The sequence below is a fragment of the Nuphar pumila genome, chromosome 5 (assembly GCF_984573655.1).
Source record: "Nuphar pumila chromosome 5, dmNupPumi1.hap1.1, whole genome shotgun sequence".
Lineage (NCBI taxonomy): Eukaryota > Viridiplantae > Streptophyta > Magnoliopsida > Nymphaeales > Nymphaeaceae > Nuphar > Nuphar pumila.
In genome coordinates this window covers 38175014-38194972 of record NC_143253.1, presented here as the reverse complement: position 1 = coordinate 38194972, position 19959 = coordinate 38175014, and the positions used below count along the sequence as shown (strand labels likewise).

Sequence of the window (19959 nt, the reverse complement as noted above, 5' to 3'; positions counted from 1 at the left end):
TTGTTTCACCTATTTTAGGAATGCAACCCACGGCCAGTAAATAGTAAATAAGAATGAATCATGATTAGTCTCCATAGAAATAGAAAAAAGACAAATGGAGAGAGAGAGAGAGAGAGAGAGAGAGAGAGAGAGATTTTGTGGCTTATCTGACAAAATGATGCAATTTTGTTATTTTAGAGATGCGAAGAGCCGATCAAATTTTACAAGACAAGATCAGGTCAGAGGCACATCTGACAAATTACCATAGAGGTGCCTTGCATGTCATTCATCCATGTGATGAACGACAACACAAAGCTGGATAGTTCACCTCACATATGGGTCACATAAAATTTTTGGGAGCCATTCTTCATGTAGATGAACAACATTTAAAAGACAAAAAATGAACAGATGAAAAATCAAGAAAAAATGGGGGTGTTTGAGTTGATGTTCATATCTCATGGATAAACGACATCCAAGGCACCTTTGACGATATTATAAAAAGAAGTTTTTGTGGTGTGACGATAAACGACATCCAAGGCCTCTGACATGATACGGTCTCAAAATTTTCATTTTTTTTTTAAATTATAAAAGAAGATACCATGACTTTATTGTTTATCTCTTCTTCTATGAAAAAATTATAATAAAGTTCTTTAATTTTTAGTCCTTTAGTTTAGGATTTTATATTTAGTTTTTTTTTTTTTTGGCATAACAAAGCTGGGAGAATTAAGGCCCTCCTATTACGGAAGTTACACAACCACCTACGTACCCCAGGGTCTCAAGCTCGAAACTTCTTTGTGCATGTGTAATCAGGAAATGATTTGAATTGATTCACATGATTTTGATGACATTTTCAAAATTAGGTTTTAAGAAAAAAATGTATAAATAGATGTTAGAATCTGATACTCGGATTTAATTAAAGCAATTCATCAAAATTTATCTTGATTTTTAGGTTAATTACGAATGCCTCAGTTGACCGATTTCCTACCGGTTTAATCATCCCGAGCAAGAAAGTTGTCAAGTAAGCGCTCACGACGACGAGTCTGGCTGCATCAAGGTGGTTTGGTCGTGACTTCGTTGGTAACCTCACAACCTCATTGGTTTGTGATGACACTGCCACGTCTTTGGAACTTACATGGAGGTAAAGGAACTTACACTGTTGTGTTGGCATCGGAACTTGTGTTTGAGATTCAACAGATGGTAACATATCTTTTTTAATTTTTCCCTAACGTTTACAACTTCTGGAATAAAAGAAGTTTTTGTTCCAGCGGATGGAAATGTAATGTGAGGGTTGAGGCTTCGCGGGGCAAAAATGGCGGCCTCCCATCATCTCCTCCGATGGAATCCAACCACCTTGCCCTCCTCTGCAACGGCCTCCTACCTCCGTCGCTCTGCAATCCCTCCCTTCTCCTTCTTCTCGAGGGCGTTTCTCCGCAATCCCAAAGGACGACCACCCTATCTACTTCCTCTCGAAGCTTCTAGAAGGATCTCCACCTTCACCCAAGTACGATGAAACCCTACCAGCAGTCATTCCTTCTCGCTTCCCATCCGTAAAAAATTGTTTTTTTTATCTCCCTCTCTTAAGAGAGAAATTCCATGGTTTGGATTTTCAGAGGAGTATTGAATCACCTGTGAAAATTTTAAGCAGGGGAATGGACTGGTGAGGGATTCTTCCTTCGGTGGCGGAGGGGGATTCGACCGTCTCGGACTCGACCAAGACGTCGAGGAGGACGACGGCGATGACGAGGAGGAAGAGGAGGACCGGAGCCTCGACCTCCTGGTGCAGTTTGTGCAGAACGTGTTCAGGAAGGTGTCCCGGAAGGCGAGGAGGGCTGTGAGATCGATGCTGCCCTGTTCCATCCCTTCCAAATTGGTTAGCTTCTCTTTCACTTGTTCCCGTTCGTTCAAAACTGAAACATCGTTGTCTCCATTTACTCACTCATATTCGTTTCACTCCAATGCATCGAGAAATGCTGTCTCAATTTCGAAATTCTGGTGAAAATTAAGCAGAATACTTGAAATTTCTATTCTACATTGTTCTTCCTTCTGTAACGAAACAAAAAATAGTGATTGGTTCTATGAATTTGAGAAGAACTCTCTCTCTCTCTCTCTCTCTCCTGCAATGGAGTTCACATTGTCCCGTGAGCAACTAGAAGCATAAGGGCTATGTTTAGTTGTATATATTCGAATATGTGATTCGTGAAAGTTTTCCAGTTGTTTGTCATATATGGTTGTTCCATGATTTACACTGGTGAAAACGAGGTTATATTAGAGTTCAGTTGCTATCAAGGGTGATATACAGTGGTGAAAATGAGTTGAGGTTTGCATTGGGCTTGTAAGGATGAGGAGGCAAGAGGAAAGTAGGGAGGGGGTTGGGAGGTGGGTGTAAGTGGTCAAGAATAGGTCATCGTGAAACCGGGGGAATCTCCTTTTCCAGCTGATCTCGGATGACAAAAGAAGGTGCAAATAATGGTTAGTTGCAGATTTTGTAGCAATTAGGTCACAGTGTGAACTGGTGGTCTTCCTGGGGATGTGAAGCATGAGAAGCATTTGCTCAATTGGATTTCTTGAATGGGAATTTTATCACTGATTTTAACAATCAACAGTTTCTTGAGAACATCTCAGCATTGTTTGATGCTTGTCATGCCCACATGAATCTCAGAACTCCTGAAGTTGCTTAAATATTTATCTCTCAAATCTTATTTAGAAGTGATGTTTTCTTTTGATATCAAATCTGTTTGATGTTTTCTTTTCTTATTCTGTTATTTTGTGTTAAATTGGCATTACAATGAAACAAATCTAATTTTAATTTGAACTCGGTGATCTAAAAGATATAAGGTAGCCTTTCTTAAATCTTGGAATGGTACATCGTGTGAATCAATGTTGTAATATTGTATCAGAAAGTCTTGGGATACGGGTGTATCATACCTTATCGTAAGATACAGGAGAAAAAAGCATTTAAATTTTGCAAAAAAATAAAAAATAAGAAAAAATCTAAAAATTAAAAAAAATATAAAACTTAGAATATAACAACAACAACAACGCCTTCATCCCAAACAATTGGGGTGGGCGATATGAACCAAAAAGAAAATCATTTTAGGTCCTCCACATGAATCCTTCTCCTCCAATCATTTCTATCCAATGTCATGTCCTCGGTGAGGTTCAAAGCATTCATATCCTTTCTTATCATCTCCATCCAAGTCTTCTTAGGCCTACCCCGACCTCTTTTAGCTAATAGATTTTCCCATTTCTCCATCCTTCTAACCGGAGCATCATTAGGCCTTCGCCGAATATGCCCAAACCATCGTAAACGATTCTCACTCATCTTACTTTCAATGGATGCAACACCTACCTTCTTACGTATTTCCTCGTTCCGAATCTTATCTTTTAGTGTATTTCCACACATCCATCGAAGCATACGCATCTCAGTTACACTCATTTTTTGAAAATGATGTATCTTGGCAGCTCAACATTCCGTACCATATAGTAAAGCGGGTCTAATTGTCGTCCTATAAAACTTCCTCTTCAACCGCAATGGCATTCTACGATCGCACAACACTCCAGTTGCACTTTTTCATTTCATCCACCCAACCTTAATCCTATGATTTACATCTCCATCAACTTTTCCATTCTTTTGAATGATAGATCCCAAATATTTGAAACAGTCATCCACCGCTATTTGTTGCTCACCAAGTTTCACTACACTCTCATCACTACTTCGTTGCTTACTAAACCGACATTCCATATATTTTGTCTTACTCTTACTCAACGTAAAACCTCTTGCTTCCAAAGTCTATCTCCATAATTCTAACTTAGCATTAACCCCAGCTCTAGACTCATTAATCAAAACAATATTATCAGCAAACAACATACACCACGACACATTTTCTTGAATTGATCTCGTAAGTTCATCTATCACTATAACAAAAAGGAAAGGGCTTAATGTAGATCCTTGATGTAACCCAACCGTTATAGGAAAATTGTTTGTCACCCCTCCACAAGTGCGGACATTGGTTACTACTTCTTCGTACATATCTTTAATTATACTAATGTACTTGAGATAGATACCTTTCTTCATCATTGTCCACCAGAGAACATCCCTAGGTACTCTAGCGTATGCCTTCTCCAAATCAATAAAAACCATATGCAAATCTTTGTTCTCCTCTCTATATCTCTCAATAAGTTGTCTAAGAAGATGTATAGCTTCCATAGTTGATCTTCCAGGCATAAAACCAAATTGATTCTTCGATATCATGGCAACCTTCCTCAACCTATACTCAATCACCCTCTCCCAAAGTTTCATAGTATGACTCATGAGTTTTATATCTGATAGTTTGTGCAATCTTGTATATCACCCTTATTCTTATAGAGAGGCACCAAAGTACTTTTCCTCCACTCATTAGGCATCTTATTTGTCCGCCAAATCTTGTTAAAAAGATTTGCCAACCATACTAAACCTTTCTCCCCCAAGCATTTCCAAGCCTCGATAGGTATACCATCCGGACCAACTGCCTTTCTGGATTGCATTTTCTTCAAAGCCTTTGCAATTTCTTTCTTTTGAATCTTGCGCATGAAGTCACGATTCATCTCATGAAAAGGAATGGAGAAGTCTCCAAGATCATGGGCATGCCTTCCATTAAATAGCTTATCAAAATAATCTTTCTATCTCTCCTTAATCTCTTCATCTTTAACTAAAACCCTTTGTGTTTCATCTTTGATACATCTAACCATACCCAGATCCCTCGATTTCATATCTCTCATCTTTGCAAGCCTATAAATATCATTTTCGCCCTTTTTGGTATCCAACTTGTCATAGACCTCCTTATATACCTTATCCCTTGCGTTTCAAACTATTTTTTTAGCTTCCTTCTTTGCTACCATATACTTCTCTAAATTCTCATTATCACGACTCTTACTTAGATTTCTATAACACTCTCTTTTAACCTTAATAGCTAATTTGACATCTTCGTTCCACCATGATGTATCCTTACCTAGCGGTGCACCGCCTTTAGACTCACCCAAAACCTCCTTCTCCACCTTTCGCATGCAACCCGCTATCTTATTCCACATTGATTCTGCATCCTCCTCGAGACACCAATTAGCTTCCTTAGCTACCTGTTCTACAAACATTCCTTATTTAGCTCCTTTCAGTGCCCACCACTTAATTCTAGGATCTATCCTATGTCTATTCCTTTTGTGGCATTTTCTAATTTTAAGATCTAAAATTAAGACTCTATGCCGTGTAGCTACACTTTCTCCCGATATAACCTTACAATCGATGCAACAACCTCTATCTCTCTTTCTGAGTAGGAAAAAATCTATCTGACTCTTATTAACCCCACTTTTAAATGTTACTAGGTGAGACTCCCTCTTCCTAAACCACATGTTGGCTAAGATCAAATCATAGGACAAACCAAAATCCTTTCTCCACTTTTGTTTCTTTCTCCTATACCATAGCCTCCATGGATACTCTCAAATCCATCCCTACTAATGCCTACATGTCCATTAAGGTCTCCGACGATGAAAATCTTTTCTCCGTGAGATATCCTTTGTACTACTCTGTCTAAATCTTTCCAAAATTGATGCTTAATGGAATCGTTTAAACCGACTTGAGGTGCATAAACACTAATAAAATTAATAATATCCGTACCTACTACTAATCTAATAAGTATAATCCTATCCCCCTTCCTATAGACCTCAACTACATTATCTATAAACTCACGACTAATAACCATCCCAACTCCATTCCTATTCCTATGTATTCCTGTATACCAAATCTTATATCCCCAAGGTTGTATCACTTTTGCTTTCTCACCTACCCATTTGGTCTTTTGTAAACATAAAATATCAATCTTTCTCCTACACATAACATCTACTAACTCTACCAACTTACCAGTTAAAGACCCTATGTTCCAAGTGGCTAACCTGATTGTATGGTCTTGAACTATATTTTTTACCCTCACCCGTCCAACAAAGTGTGGGAACCCTTGCCTATTTGACCCCACCCCCGGGCGTCGGTTTGACGCATCGCTTCTGGGCAATGTCCTAGCTACCCTTGCCCACTTATCACTGCCTCCGGGCCTATAGAGTACAGAGCGTCGCTTAGTAGGGAATGCCCCAACGAAATTCGCATATTGGTTCATATTCATAGGGTGTGACTAAGTTTTTACGCTGGCTGTCACTGGCCTACCGCAACTCTCCTCCGTTATCCGGGCTTGGGACAGACAATGTATAACTAAACATTTATGCACAAGATAAGAAAAATAAATAAATTTAAGAATCAGTACAAGAATTAAAAACAAGTAATCAAATAAAAATAAACATAGACTATTGACATGTCCTTAATATGAAATTGAGTTCAGTAATTTATTAAAAAAAGTAAATAACATACAACAACAACAACTACTACGCCTTCATCCAAAAATAATTGGGGTCGGCGATATGAACCAAATAAGAAAATCATTCTGGGTCTTCCACATGAATCCTTCTCCTCCAATCATTTCTATCCAAAGTCATGTCGTCGGTGAGGTTCAAAGCATTCATATCCTTTCCTATCATTTCCATCTAAGTCTTCTTAGGCCTACCCCGACTTTTTTTAACTAATATATTTTCCCATTTCTCCATCCTTCTAACTGGAGCATCATTAGGCCTTCGCCGAATATGTCCAAACCACCGTAAACGATTCTCTCTCATCTTATTTTCAATGGGTGCAACACGTACCTTCTTACGTATCTCCTCGTTTCGAATCTTATCTTTTATTGTATTTCCACACATCCATCGAAGCATACGCATCTCAGCTACACTCATTTTTTGAATATGATGTCTCTTGGCAGCTCAACATTCCGTACCCTATAGTAAATAACATAGATAATATAATATAGAAGCATAGTTTGCTACATGACTACAAAAGTCAAAAAGCTCAAAAGTTTAACTACATAAACTCATAAAGTCAATAACATAAAAGTTCACCACAACTCTATAGTTGGTTACATGACTAAAAAAGTGAAAAGACTCAAATGTTAACTATGACTACATAATTCACCATAACAAAACTCATTAATCATCTTCATTATCAAACATTCATCATTCATAATAAGAAATAACATCTTGTTGTGGAGCAGTTGGGGCTTGTGCCTCATGTTGCTCTTCATCTTCATCAAATCCTACATTGTATTGTGCTAGTGCATGAAGGCCCTGTGCACGTGCCAATTCTTGTAATCTTACTTCTCTCCTATATATCTTACCCATATTGTCATATATTATAGCACATGCATCATTTGGAGGACACACATATGGGCACACTGGAGCATCAAGTTCTCAAACAATGTGCTATTTCATGTGATACAAACCTCCATTAATCAAAGCTACAAACCTCCATTAATCAAAGCATGAAAAAATTTGAATCTCAAAACATTATGCTGCTAGAAATGATCCGCAATTTCATAAAACTGCCACACCGTGTCATCAGCATGCCCAACCGTTGCTAAATTTAATTATCACATATACAATTAATTAAAACATAAAATAAAATATCACTGGACACCAAAGTCAAAAGGTTTACAACTTTACATAACAAAATAATAGGACCAAGAAAGGCCATACAAGCTTACAAACTAAAGATACAAACACAAACACACGCGCGCACACACACGCGCGTGCACACACACATACATATATATATATATATATATATATACATACATATATATATATATACATACATATATATATATATATATACATACATATATATATATACATACATACATACATATATATATACATACATACATATATATATATATATATATATATATATATATACATGTATATATACAACTCAAATTTTCTTCGTTTACTGCAATGTCCAATAGCTTGAGATGTTGATGGTGCGTTATTAAAAATGCTCCTCAAGGTGCAAATGGCATGCCTCGCCCTAAGGCGAGGCCCTTTGTGCCTTGAGGCATATGCAAAAAGCACAAGGGTGGTAAGGCGCACGCCTCATGGGTTATGAGGTGCGTGCTTGTGCGTGAGGTGCGTGCCTCCGTCAGATGGGGGTCAAAGCCTCCGTTTGACCATTATTTGGGGCTCAAGCCTGACCAAAGCCTAATTAGGGTCGGGCTCTTGCCCCTCTTTCTTTCTCGCTTCTCATCTCTTGTCTCTCCCTCTTCTCTCTCGTCTCTCGACTGTCTCTCTTATCTCTCGTCTCTTGACTGTCTCTCTTCTTTCTCGTCTCTTGACTCTCCCACTTTTCTCTCATCTCTCAACTCTCCCACTTTTCTCTCGTCTCTTGTCTCTCCCTCTCCCTCTCTTTGTCTGCTTCTCAACTCTCCTCTTCTCTTGTCTGACGTCTCTCGCCTCTCCCTCTCTCTCGTGTCTCATCTCTAAGAAGAAGAAGAAGAACTCTTCTCTCTCTCTCTCTCTCTCTACTGAAAAGTGCTAAAAAGTGTCTTATAAGTTTTTTACTTTAATGTTAGTTGTGCTGGGAATGCAAGGATTGAAAAGTATATGAATTTGCATGTTAATCTCATATTTTCGGTATTTATTTGATATTTTCTATTTATTATTGGTTGTTGCTTCGTTAATAAAGCATTTTATTTATTTATTTGTATTTGTAGATATTTTTAAAGGTTTTTTTTTTTTAATTTGAGGCTTACACTTTATGCCTCGCTTCAATTTTTAGTGGAGCGCTACGCTACGCCTCAATGCTTCTCACAACATTGGTTGATGGTTTTATCTTCATCTTTTGAATCATGAACAACTTTTTGGCAATTTTTTTCAACAAATGTTGCATGTGCTTTTGCCTTTTTTTTTATCTTCTATGAGACTCGTGAGAAGCTTGACAAGAACAAAGGGAGTACGATGGGTACATAATCGTACAATGGAGTTGTTATGCCCTATGATATAACATTTAAATCTATACAATCTACCATGGATTACAAAACCATAAAAGTTCACTTTACTATCCCTCTCAAAAGTGTCTAAATCCACGATTTGCAATATTTTCATCTTAGATCATTTGAGCCACAACCTCCACCATCCATTGACTCAAGGCACGATTTTGAGATTTATGAATACAAAAATAGGTGATTTAAGATGAAAAAAGAAGAAAAAACTAAGATCAACAACACATTTAAAGATAAAAAGGGCTAAAGGTAAAAATAAAGAAATATATTAAAACAACATTAAAAAAATGAGCTTACCCTCAGTTTTGATGCTTGAAAGATCTCATTCAACTTCAATCTCACACAAATCAAACCCTAGGGCTCGATTTTGAGGGTTAGGGGTTAAAAAAATGTTGGGTAGGCTGAAAATGGGTGATATTTGAGGCAAATCACACATCTTGGGTTCGGATCTATCAAAAATCCCAACTTTTAGGGGAACACAAAAAAACGAGGTCAAAATGACCCTTGGGGGCTTAAAAATAGCCCCTATAAGTGGTCAAATGCCACTTTTCTGGCACTGAAATAGAAAAAAAAGGTCGACTTGTACGATACAGGTGTGTCGTATGATACAGTATGATAATTGTACCAAATACAATATAGGTGTTATGTTGTATCAGTTCAACCACTGATACATCAATATAGCATACAATATCGTATGATATGATATGATACTGAGAACATTAGTTTGAATTATGTTCAATTAGTTTTTACTTCATATTTTAGTTCTAATCGCTCTTCTTTCTTAAACTCTATAGATATAGAAATTAAAATTAAGTTATTTGGACAGGTAGATGATGGAAAGGTTGGAAAAATAAAGTGAAGTGACATAAATGACATTGAGTTTGTTTTCATTGAATTGGCTCTGAATTGAGATTCTTTTTGGGTCTCTCAAGGCCTTTTACTTAATCCCACACGGTTTTCTTAAATGGCGACGTATTCACTGAGCATAGTTTTGCTGTTTGATCATTTGCATTCAGGCATCTGTATAGGAAAATTACAGTATTTGATGCCATTGACATGTTTAACATTTATTGAAGTCAAAATGTCTATGCTATCAATATCCAATTTTGTTTGTTCCAGTTAGCTATATTTTGGATACAGAAACATATTCTCATATTATTTCTGTTCAACATATCTTGATGAATGGATTCTATCTTGTTACAGGTTCAATTTTCTGTTAATGGTACCATCATACTAGCTTTTCTTTGGGTTTTGAAGGCATTTCTTCAGGTAATTCTGGACTACAACAGATTTTTTATTAATCATATACACTCTCTCTCTCTCTCTCTCTCTATATATATATATGTATATGAGTAATGCGGTGGTTTTGCCTACTTTCTCTAGATGTGATCTATAGGTTTTGTTTAGTGAGAACTGGCTTTTGGATCACCGGAATCTGACCTGTGTTTTTCTGGTGATCCAAAATCAATGGCTTCGAAGGTATCATTTTTTCTTAGCTCATAAAATATGTTTCTTCATCGAAAAAACATGATCCAATAGTCGATTTCCACTAAATCGAGCTCCACTAAATCGAGCAAGCTAAACACATCTAACGGTTCAGATCTATCATAAAACACTTTAAACCAGAGTTACCAGTCGAGGAAGCGGGAGCGGGAAGCGAGGCACTTATAAAAATTTAGGAAGCGGGGAAGTGTGCGACTACTTAGAAGAAAATTCTGAACCGTCTCGGAAGCGACCTAGGAAGCGATCCGGAAGCGAAAAAAATAGAAAAAATGGGGGAAGCGAGGGGGAAGCGTGGGGGAAGCGCGAGGGAAGTGTGGGGGAAGCGCGCTTCCCATAAAAGGGGGACGCTTCCCCTCATGCTTCGGAAGCGCGATGTTTCGCGCTTCGGGGAAACGCGCTTCCCCTTTTACCTAGGCGCTTCCAATAACTCTGCTTAAAACTATGGGGTAGAAAGGAGCAGAACTAGAAAATGGGGCCTAATATGTTCGGTTCTCTCTCTCTCTCTCTCTCTATATATATATATATATATATATATATACTTTAACACTCCCCCTCAAACTTAGGGTGTAATCACCGAAAGTTTGTAAAGCAAAAGTGAAACCTGGGAGAGGGAAGAGCTTTTGTAAAGAAGTCGGCCAACTGAAATTCCGATGCTGCATATGGTAGGATGATGGTCTTCTTCAGGTAATCTTCACAAATATAATGGTAATCCGTCTTAATATGTTTAGTGCATTCATAAAACGTGTGATTGGCAACTATATAGATGGCTTTTTTATTATTACAACATAACCTTGAGGGCGATTGCATATGCACCCCATGTCTTCCAATAATCTTGTTAACCACACAATTTCAGATGTGCCCATGACCCGATACTCAACTTCGGTTGACGATAATGACACTTTTTGCCGCGTTTACATGACACCTGTGAGTCACGTACAAAGATACAAAAACCTGTAATTGAGCGTCTATCATTAGGATCTCCTCTCCAGTCAGAGTCAGTACAAGCAATTGATTCGAATGAGGAGGATGAAGACAAAACAATTCCTTTAGAAACAAAATTTTGTAAATATCTAATGATACACATAACAACACTCATGTACACAGTTGTAGGGAATGTTGGAATTGATTGATTGTATGGACGACATGTGAGATATTAGGTCTGGTGATGGTTAAATATTTGATAGCCCTAATCATTTGGCGGTGAGTAGGATCGTCCAGAATTTGTGCCATCATCTATCTTCATTTTTGCATTTATCACTTCAAGAGTGTCCACCCTTTTCTCATTTGTAATTTCAAACTTATCTATTATGTCAGAAGCAAACTTGGATTGAGTTAAAAAATGGCCACAAGCAGAATACACAACCTCAATCCCTAAAAAATATCTAAGAAAGTCTAAATCAATCATTTCACAACTTTGTTTTAAAACATTCTTAATAAAACTAACTCCTTGTTTGTCTCCTCCAGTGATGATCATGTCATCAACTTAGAGAAGAAGAATAACAATACATGCATTAGATCTCTTAATAAATATAGCAGTATCAGTATAACATGAAGTAAAAACTTATTTAACCATATAACAGAATTAAAACGATCATACCAGGCTTTAGGCACCTGTTTCAAACCATAAAGGGCTTTCCTTAAGTGAAACACTTTTTCAACAGAAACCTCATATCCAGATGGTGGATTCATATAAACTTCCTTCAATTCACCATTGAGGAAGGCATTCTTGACATCCATTTGATAAATAGGTCAACCTGTGATGGCAGCTATAGTTATAAGGGTTTTAACGGAAGTCATCCTAGCTATTGGAGCAAACATTTTGTCATAATCTATTTCATTCTCCTGAGAATAACCCTTGGCTACTAATCTAGCCTTATGTCTCTCTAAAGTTTCATTATTCGTGGTTTTAATTTTAAACACCCATCTATAACCTATTCATCATGCATAATCTTATGCATATTAGATACACGTTTTTGTGCATGATTCATTACGAAAATGGATTAATTACCCATATTTATCAACGTTTTTCAGGGCATTGATTAATTTTCAAAAAGAGGAAAAATCACACAAAAATGAAGTTCACTTGAGTGTTTTTGAATATTTGATTTCTTTTAATAGCTTTCTTTTGAAAATATTTTTTTAGAAAAGGTAGTTTTAGGAATTTTATAAAATTAGGTAGAGTGTTTAGAAAGTAGTTGTTTAACCTATTATTTGTTATAAATAGTATTAAATTAGGAGAGGCTGGCGTCTTCCCTTAGGAAAAATGCTAGCCCCTCTCTCTCCTCTCTCTCTACCGCCGGCTCTCTCTCTTTTTCTTCTCTTCTCCTTTTATTTCATCCTTTCTTCGATCCTGTCTATCGCCAACATCCCTTTCTCGTCATCGGAGCATGTGTTTAACTGCGCGAAACAACCACTTCTCTTCTCAACCTCTCAATTGGAAGCGACTGCGAGGTTCATTTCTTCTTCCCCATCTCTTTATTTGATTCATATTTAGTTTAAATTTATTTCAGCTCGTCGCATGCATAAAAACGTATTTTAGCATTGCATACATATTTTATTTCCTGTAGTCGTATTGCATCTAGGATAGCATGGTTTTGATTTTCGTTTTCTGCATATTAGGTTAGGAATAGATATAATACATTGTATCATGTAGTTAGCCTATTGTCTTTTATTTTTTGTTCTATTTTTTTTTTTGAAAAACACAGTATATTTTAATTTCTTGAAGGCCTGCAAACAAACATGCGTGATCTGCATATTCACACAGGGTTGTTTGATTTTTGCAAAGCGCCTAAAGGATCAGATTCACGCGAGAGTGATTTTTTTTAATCATGCTATTGTTTTTTTTAGAAAAACCTAAACTGCAAATCACGCAGATTTGCGTGTATTGCGGATCACGATTTTCTGATCTGCAGTTCTTCACGCAAAGGAAATTAATTTCTGCTAAAATAGATTTAGCGTCAAAAAGTTTTTCTTCTGATCAGATTCGATTAATGCTGTTGTTCACGTGTTTTTTTTAAATCACGCAGAACATGTATGGTAGAGCAAGCGTTGTAGTGGGCATGAATCTGGAAGTTTCTAGAACACAATCAGATCTATGACCTGCACGTTCTTCCTCTTGAAATGTCGATCCATCATAGCATGCGGTGATCTGTTCATTTTTTTTATGTTTTAGTAAAAGCACGCACCTGTGCATGAACTGCAGATCATGCCAATCGTCAGATCTGATCACACGGATCACATTTTGTTTTCAGGCCTGCATATTTTTATTGTCTGCGTTAGTTAGAATATTTTAATTTGCTGTGTTAGTCATTTAGATTGTTTTTTTTACTAGTTAGATTTGTTTTAATCTTTATCATAGTTAGTTAGATTAGATTTGTTTTATTTCTTTTCTTTGGTAATTAGTTAGTTAGATTATTTCAACGTCTTTTGTAGTTAATTCGTTGATTTAATATGTCATAGTTAGTTAGTTAGTTTAGATTGTTTTAATTTCTTTTATAGTTAGTTACTTAGATTATTTTGGTTCGTTACGTAGTTACTTAGTTAAATATTTTAATAATTGTTATAGTTAGAATTGATTTTTGTTTATTCTTTATAACTAACCTTCATTATTTTAGAAATCGTGTTTTTGTATTTTCTTTTGTTTTTGTGTTTGCTTCTTGTGTTTTGCAAGTGAACCTCCGTGTACGAAGTGATTGATCTCGCGAGGGTCGTGCCCGTGCGAAGAGAAATGAAGCTAGACCGCGAAGGAATAGAGCCCTGCAGATTTTTTCTTTTCTTTGTTTTATTTTTTTGGGCTACAAGCCATTTGATTTAAGTTGGGTTGTAATAATTTTTATTTTTGCTTGAGCCTTCTGTAATAGGGTAGAACGTTTGATTTGTTTCTTTTCTCAAGGCAATAAAGCTTGTCTTTGTGTGGGGTACAAAAGCTTTTAAACACGTTCCCTATGTTCGACCCGGACTTTACCGCTAGTGTGAACCGGAATTTTCAAATTTGGTGCACGGTTTGCATAAACGATCTTTATTGAAAAATACCTTTTAAAAGACTTTCACGAAAAGTTGCATCACCTATCGTCTTCTTTCCATGCGAAAGATTTTTTATATACCAGGTTTTGGACTTTTTTAAGGCTCATATTTCATCATTCATACCACTCATTCATTTAAGATGATTCTTGGCCTGGTTGTATGAGGAGGGTTCAAAGTAAGAAAATATCTTGGCCAGACAAGCTCTATATTGAAGAGTAAAATTTTCGTAGGATATAAATCTATCTGGAGCCTGGAGGCCTATGTGTTCTTTATAGTTTTCTAAGAGTACTTTGTTCTTGATTTTTAATGCTAGAATGTTGTTATAAGCTATGTAACACGGATTCTTCTATCAGGGCACCACACTCACGCAACACAATCCCCCATGCAGGTGTGACACTTGGAGACAACTTCCTTTGTGTCAGGTGCAGTCAACTACACTAAGATCCATTTCTGTCCAAAAGTAGATTCTGTTAACCCTAACCAAGTCCAATTTTATCTATATTATATATAAATACAAAAAATGCACACACATACACGTAGTGTCAACTTAAAACTGTTAAAAATTATATATATATATATATATGTATATATATATATGTATATATATATATGTATATATATATATATATGTATATATATATATATATATATATATATATATATATATATATATCCTCCCTGCATCCCTGCACCCAAGTTTTTTTATCGTGCTGCATCACCGCATCCACACTCGTGTGTAGGATGAGAACTTAAAACTATTAAACAAAGATTGAAATTATAGATAGGAATGAGAACTTCTCTAGTGTGTGTGATGGGATGACAAGTGTCATCTCCAGTAATAACTCTATATCAAAATAAGGATTCAAAACTTCAAATTTACCTTTATCCTCTGTTATATGATTTGCTGCTCTTGAGTCAACGTACCACACTCCCTGGTAATTTTGCTTTAAATTCAGCCCTATAATAGCAGCCAAGAGAAGTTGCTTATCTACTGGTTACTGCATCATCTGATGCCCTGATCCTCCAAATGTACTTGGTGCATTCTTTGTTTGAGAATTTGCCTTCTTGGAATATCTAGGGTCATCCTTATACCAACAATTAGCTTTAACATGACCCAATTTCTTGCAAACATAACAAGTGTTGTCACAAAATAATCTCGAGAGTTCTGCAATGTGAACTCTCAAGTCTTCTAACAATTGTCTCAATTATACACAATACTCTGCTTCAATGGAAGAGAGTATTATCTAAAAAAACCTTCTGTTGCTTATTCATCTTCATGATATTAGAGAATCATCTAAAAAAACACAAGAATCAGTGGTTGAGCGTTTATCATTCACATCTCCTCCCCAATCAGAATAAGAATATGCGATAACTTCTAACGGGGAAGATGATGAAAAAAACAACCCATAATTAATAGAATTTCTAATGTATCTAATAATTCTCATTAGAACACTCATATGTACTGCAGGGGGAGCATGCTGAAATTGACTAACAGAATGAATATCATGAGAAATATCAGAACGAGTAATATAAAGATAAGATAAAATTTCAATTATTTGTCTATATGGAGTTTGATCCTTTAGAGGTTCTCTATCATCTTTCTTCATCTTGGCATTGATGACCTATGGAGTATCAACTCATTTTTCAACTGAGTCTTGATCGTTCCATGATCTTTGTTGCATACTTAGTCTGCGATAACAAGTAACCACGAAGTGAGTAAAACACTTTTATTCCAAGAACGTATTGCAAAAAGTCAAGGTCTATTATATAAAAGTTGGCTTTGAGCACATCTTTGATATGATTAACTCTTTGCTTATCACTTCTTGTGATAATCATATCATCAATGTAGAGAAATAATATCACAATTCCTGTATTAGAAGACTTAACAAACAGTGCAGTGTCGGTATAAAAAGATTTAAAACCAAGTTGTGTCATCACACTACTGAATCGATCATACCAAGCCTTCTGAGCTTGTTTTACGTCATACAATGCTTTTTCTAACCAATTTTTTTTCCATGTGCTAAACTTAATTTTGGTGGGAAATTCATGTAAATTTTCTCATTGAGATTACCATTAAAAAAGATATTTTTACATCTATTTGAAAAATTGACTGTTTTTTAATTGCTGTTATGAAAATAAGAGTTCTAACAATAGTCGTTCGAGCAACTGAAGCAAATGTCTCATCATAGTCTATTTCATATTCTTAATTATATCATTTGGCGACTAGTTTGGCTTTATCTCTTTCTAATATCCTATTACTTTTAGTTTTAATCCTATGGACCCATCTACGTCCTATAGTTTTTTTTAGGTAATATTTGAATTTCTCAAGTTTTTGCCTTTTTTAAAGCTTTAAATTCATCTTTCATTGCCCTAATGCTTTCTTGATGATTTTTAGCATCATGGTAAGACGATGGTTCTATATATGAGTATATAACCATTAGACATGTTCTATATTTGGGTTCAAAAGAATCATATAATACAAATCTAGTAGGAGTCTTTGAAATTATCATAAATCTTTAACACTAGAAAAATCTATATATTGATTTTGAGAGTATTTTTCTAAAGCACATGGAGGATGGTCTTCAGTACATCGAGTATAGATTTCAATTTTACTATGTGTAAACACCCCAAAATTTTCAAAACCATTCTCGACATCTTCATTTCACAGATGCCAATCCCCTGCAGGGCAGTGTCGAGTCTCACCTCTAGGTTTACCCCAGTTTAGAGGTCAGTTTATCCCATTTTATCAATAAAATTATAATTTTATCCCTAAGTCACCCTTAGCCCTTCGTCTGTCAGACTTAACCAAGCTCATGCTAAGTTCCGAAGAGTTAGAATGTCAGTCATTTTTAGCTTCCCTGAGCTCACGATGAGCAGTGTCAGCCCATTCTGGCTAAATTTAGCTCATCTCAGGCGAAATGAGCTCATTTTAGCTCAAATTTTAGCCAGACTGTCCTTGAGTCAGCCAAATCTGGTAGATCCTATCCCCAGGAGTCTAACATAGTTGACAGTCGAAGAAGCAGAAGCGGGAAGCGAGGCACTTCTAAAATTTTACGAAGCGGGAAGCGTGGGACGACTTAGGAGCGAACCAGGAAGTGTCTCTGAAGAGACCTAGGAAGCATCTCGGAAGCGAACCGGAAGCGAAGAAGGAAGCGACATAGGATTCGAGTGAGAAGCGAAAGGAAAGCGAATAAGAATCGAAAGGAAAGCGAAAATATAATTATATATTTTTATTTTATCAAAAAATAAGATTTATGTCATTATTGACAAAATAAAACATGTATCTAAAACAATAAATAATATAAGTTGCAATTATCTAACAAATGCATGATATTGCAACTATCAAACATTTAAAAAATAATACATCAAGAGAAATCATAATTCACATTCTTGTTGCAAGCATTTAACAAATGCATGCAAGCACTAAATAATGCATTAAGAAAATAAATAAATTTGATTAAAAAGCGTACCTTTTTCAATGAAAGAATCAAATGATTTCTTATTTGATGTTGTGATTGTTGTAAATCTTGTGATCTCTGCAACATAGAAAATGAGAAATCCCCGGCCGGTTTGCCATGAACTCATTCATGAGCGGTTTGTATAGCTGGCAAGTCAAGCCATGAGCAGTTCATTCAGCTAAACAAGTTGAACCCGAACATTAAGTGTTCAACCACTCTTTTATATATATATATATATATATATATATATATATATATATATATTCTAACATCTGACCGTGTATTGATAATGTCATCATTGGCAACCATGTTGGGGGCCATTGATATCCAGAATGGATGGTTGATGGTGGGGATGTTAGAGCATTTTCCCGTGGTGATTTGGCAGAGCATCTGATATGCTCTCGTTTTGTAATGTTTTTTGTTTCCTTGAATCATGTTGCTTTTATTTCTGCAACCTTCTTCCTAAGTAAATTATCTTTTATGATTAAATTGGGCTATTAATAGCCTTTCGGCATATTAAGAGCTAAGAAGTATGAAATATATTAGCAAGTGTCGTACTGGACTTCAGAGAACAGTGTGCAGAAAGTGGAACTTTGCTACCAATGGGGGTTCCGCTTGTCTGGTAGTAGCAGCAGCTAGTGCATGTCACCTTGTGTTGGGACATTGCATGTTCAAAACCCAATGGTATAATTGTATAATTGGTAGGGTTCTCCCAGCTTGCCTTAAGAAAAAAACAAAAAACTAGAACTTCGCTCAGGGATGAACCCAAAAACTTTTATTGGGGGCCAAACATAAACCAATTTTTTTTTTCTTAAGGGGGAGGAATTTTTTTTTGGGTGGGCGCAGAATTTTTTTTTTTACCTATGTTGAAAGCAGCCAAATAAAGGCTCTAATATAAGTTTTAAGGGGGGCAGGACCCCCCGTCCTAATGTAGGTTTGTCTCTGACTTCGCTCCTCTGACAAAATGAGAACCTCCTATGAAGCGGGTTGTCTCTTTTGTGATTAAAATTAGATTAAACAAGTTGTCTAAAAGATCGTGGGTGACATGCACTAGTGTTTTAGCTTTTCACTTTTCAGGTTGTCTAAAAGATCGTGGGTGTGCAGGAATATAAACAATGGATCTTGAGAAGGATAGAAGATGTCTGAAATTTTGAGAAAAAAATCATTGCACTTTGGGAACAACATAAAGGGGCCAAGTGATGCGTATCTTCCAGGAATATATAACATCAGTTGTTTGTGCAACAAAAGTACATGAAAGTGCCTTAAAAAAAAACAAAAGCAAAAAAATTCTGAGGGCTTACTTTCTCACCCCAGAGAGTCCCCGACTCGCCATGCTTGGCTTGTGTTGCAGTCGTGCGCGAGAGCGTGAGAGAAATGGAGAGAATCGAGATAGAGAGAGTGAGAGGAGAGCGTACCTGAACAGATTCATCGCGACGAGGTCGCCAAAATTTCTTTCATCACCAAAAATGGGTGGCCGAAAACTCGAGAGAGAGAGAGAGAGAGAGAGAGAGAGAGAGAGAGAGAGAGAGAGAGAGAGGAGTCAGATGCGAAAAATAAAACCCTAAGCCCCCTTTTAGGTTTTCATGGGTTTTGTACAATGTCCATTTTACCCCCTTATTAATAAAATTTTTCCTTAAGTTTTTTGTTTTCACGAGTTTAAATTTTTTTTTAAAGGGCAAACTCGTCTTTCTTTTAAGCGTCCCCCTTTAAAGGGGTACACGTCCCCCTTTAATAGGGGACGCGTTTCCCTTTAAAGGGGTACGCGTCCCCTATTAAAGGGGGGATGCGTACCCCTTTAAAGGGGGACACGCTTCCTAAATTTAAAATACGCTTCCCCATGCGTTTCGAAAGCACCGTGTTTCGCGCTTCCGAAGCGCATATCGGGAAAGCGTGCTTCCCCTATAGCAGAGGCGGTTTCGGTAACTTTGGTCTAACATGAGTGCATCAAGAGTTTGAATGATCCAGTTCAAAATCACTTTTTACATGCTTGGACCAACGTTTTAACTCATTTTAGCTTATTCGAGCTCAAATTGAGTCCAGATTGAGCTAACCCCAGCTGGTTGAGCTAGTATTCTAATTTCGAATTTAGTTCA

General features: G+C 36.6%; 1 protein-coding gene across 3 annotated transcripts in view; it reads left to right on the top strand.

The window, feature by feature from the left end:
• The first annotated feature begins 1240 nt into the window (after positions 1-1240).
• The window catches only part of LOC149837389 (ATP phosphoribosyltransferase regulatory subunit), a 31929-nt gene continuing 13210 nt past the window's right edge, over positions 1241-19959 (top strand). For 2 of the 3 annotated variants that reach the window (XR_016431904.1, XM_090006006.1), the window contains exons 1-3: positions 1259-1480; positions 1622-1849; positions 10086-10151. Coding sequence is in view for 2 of the 3 variants with exons in the window: in XM_090006006.1 (XP_089862132.1) it covers positions 1289-1480; positions 1622-1849; positions 10086-10151 (486 nt within the window). In the remaining variant the exon portion in view is untranslated. Of the gene's footprint in view, positions 1481-1621; positions 1850-10085; positions 10152-19959 lie in introns of all 3 variants that reach the window. The other variant, XM_090006008.1, reaches the window with a different exon arrangement.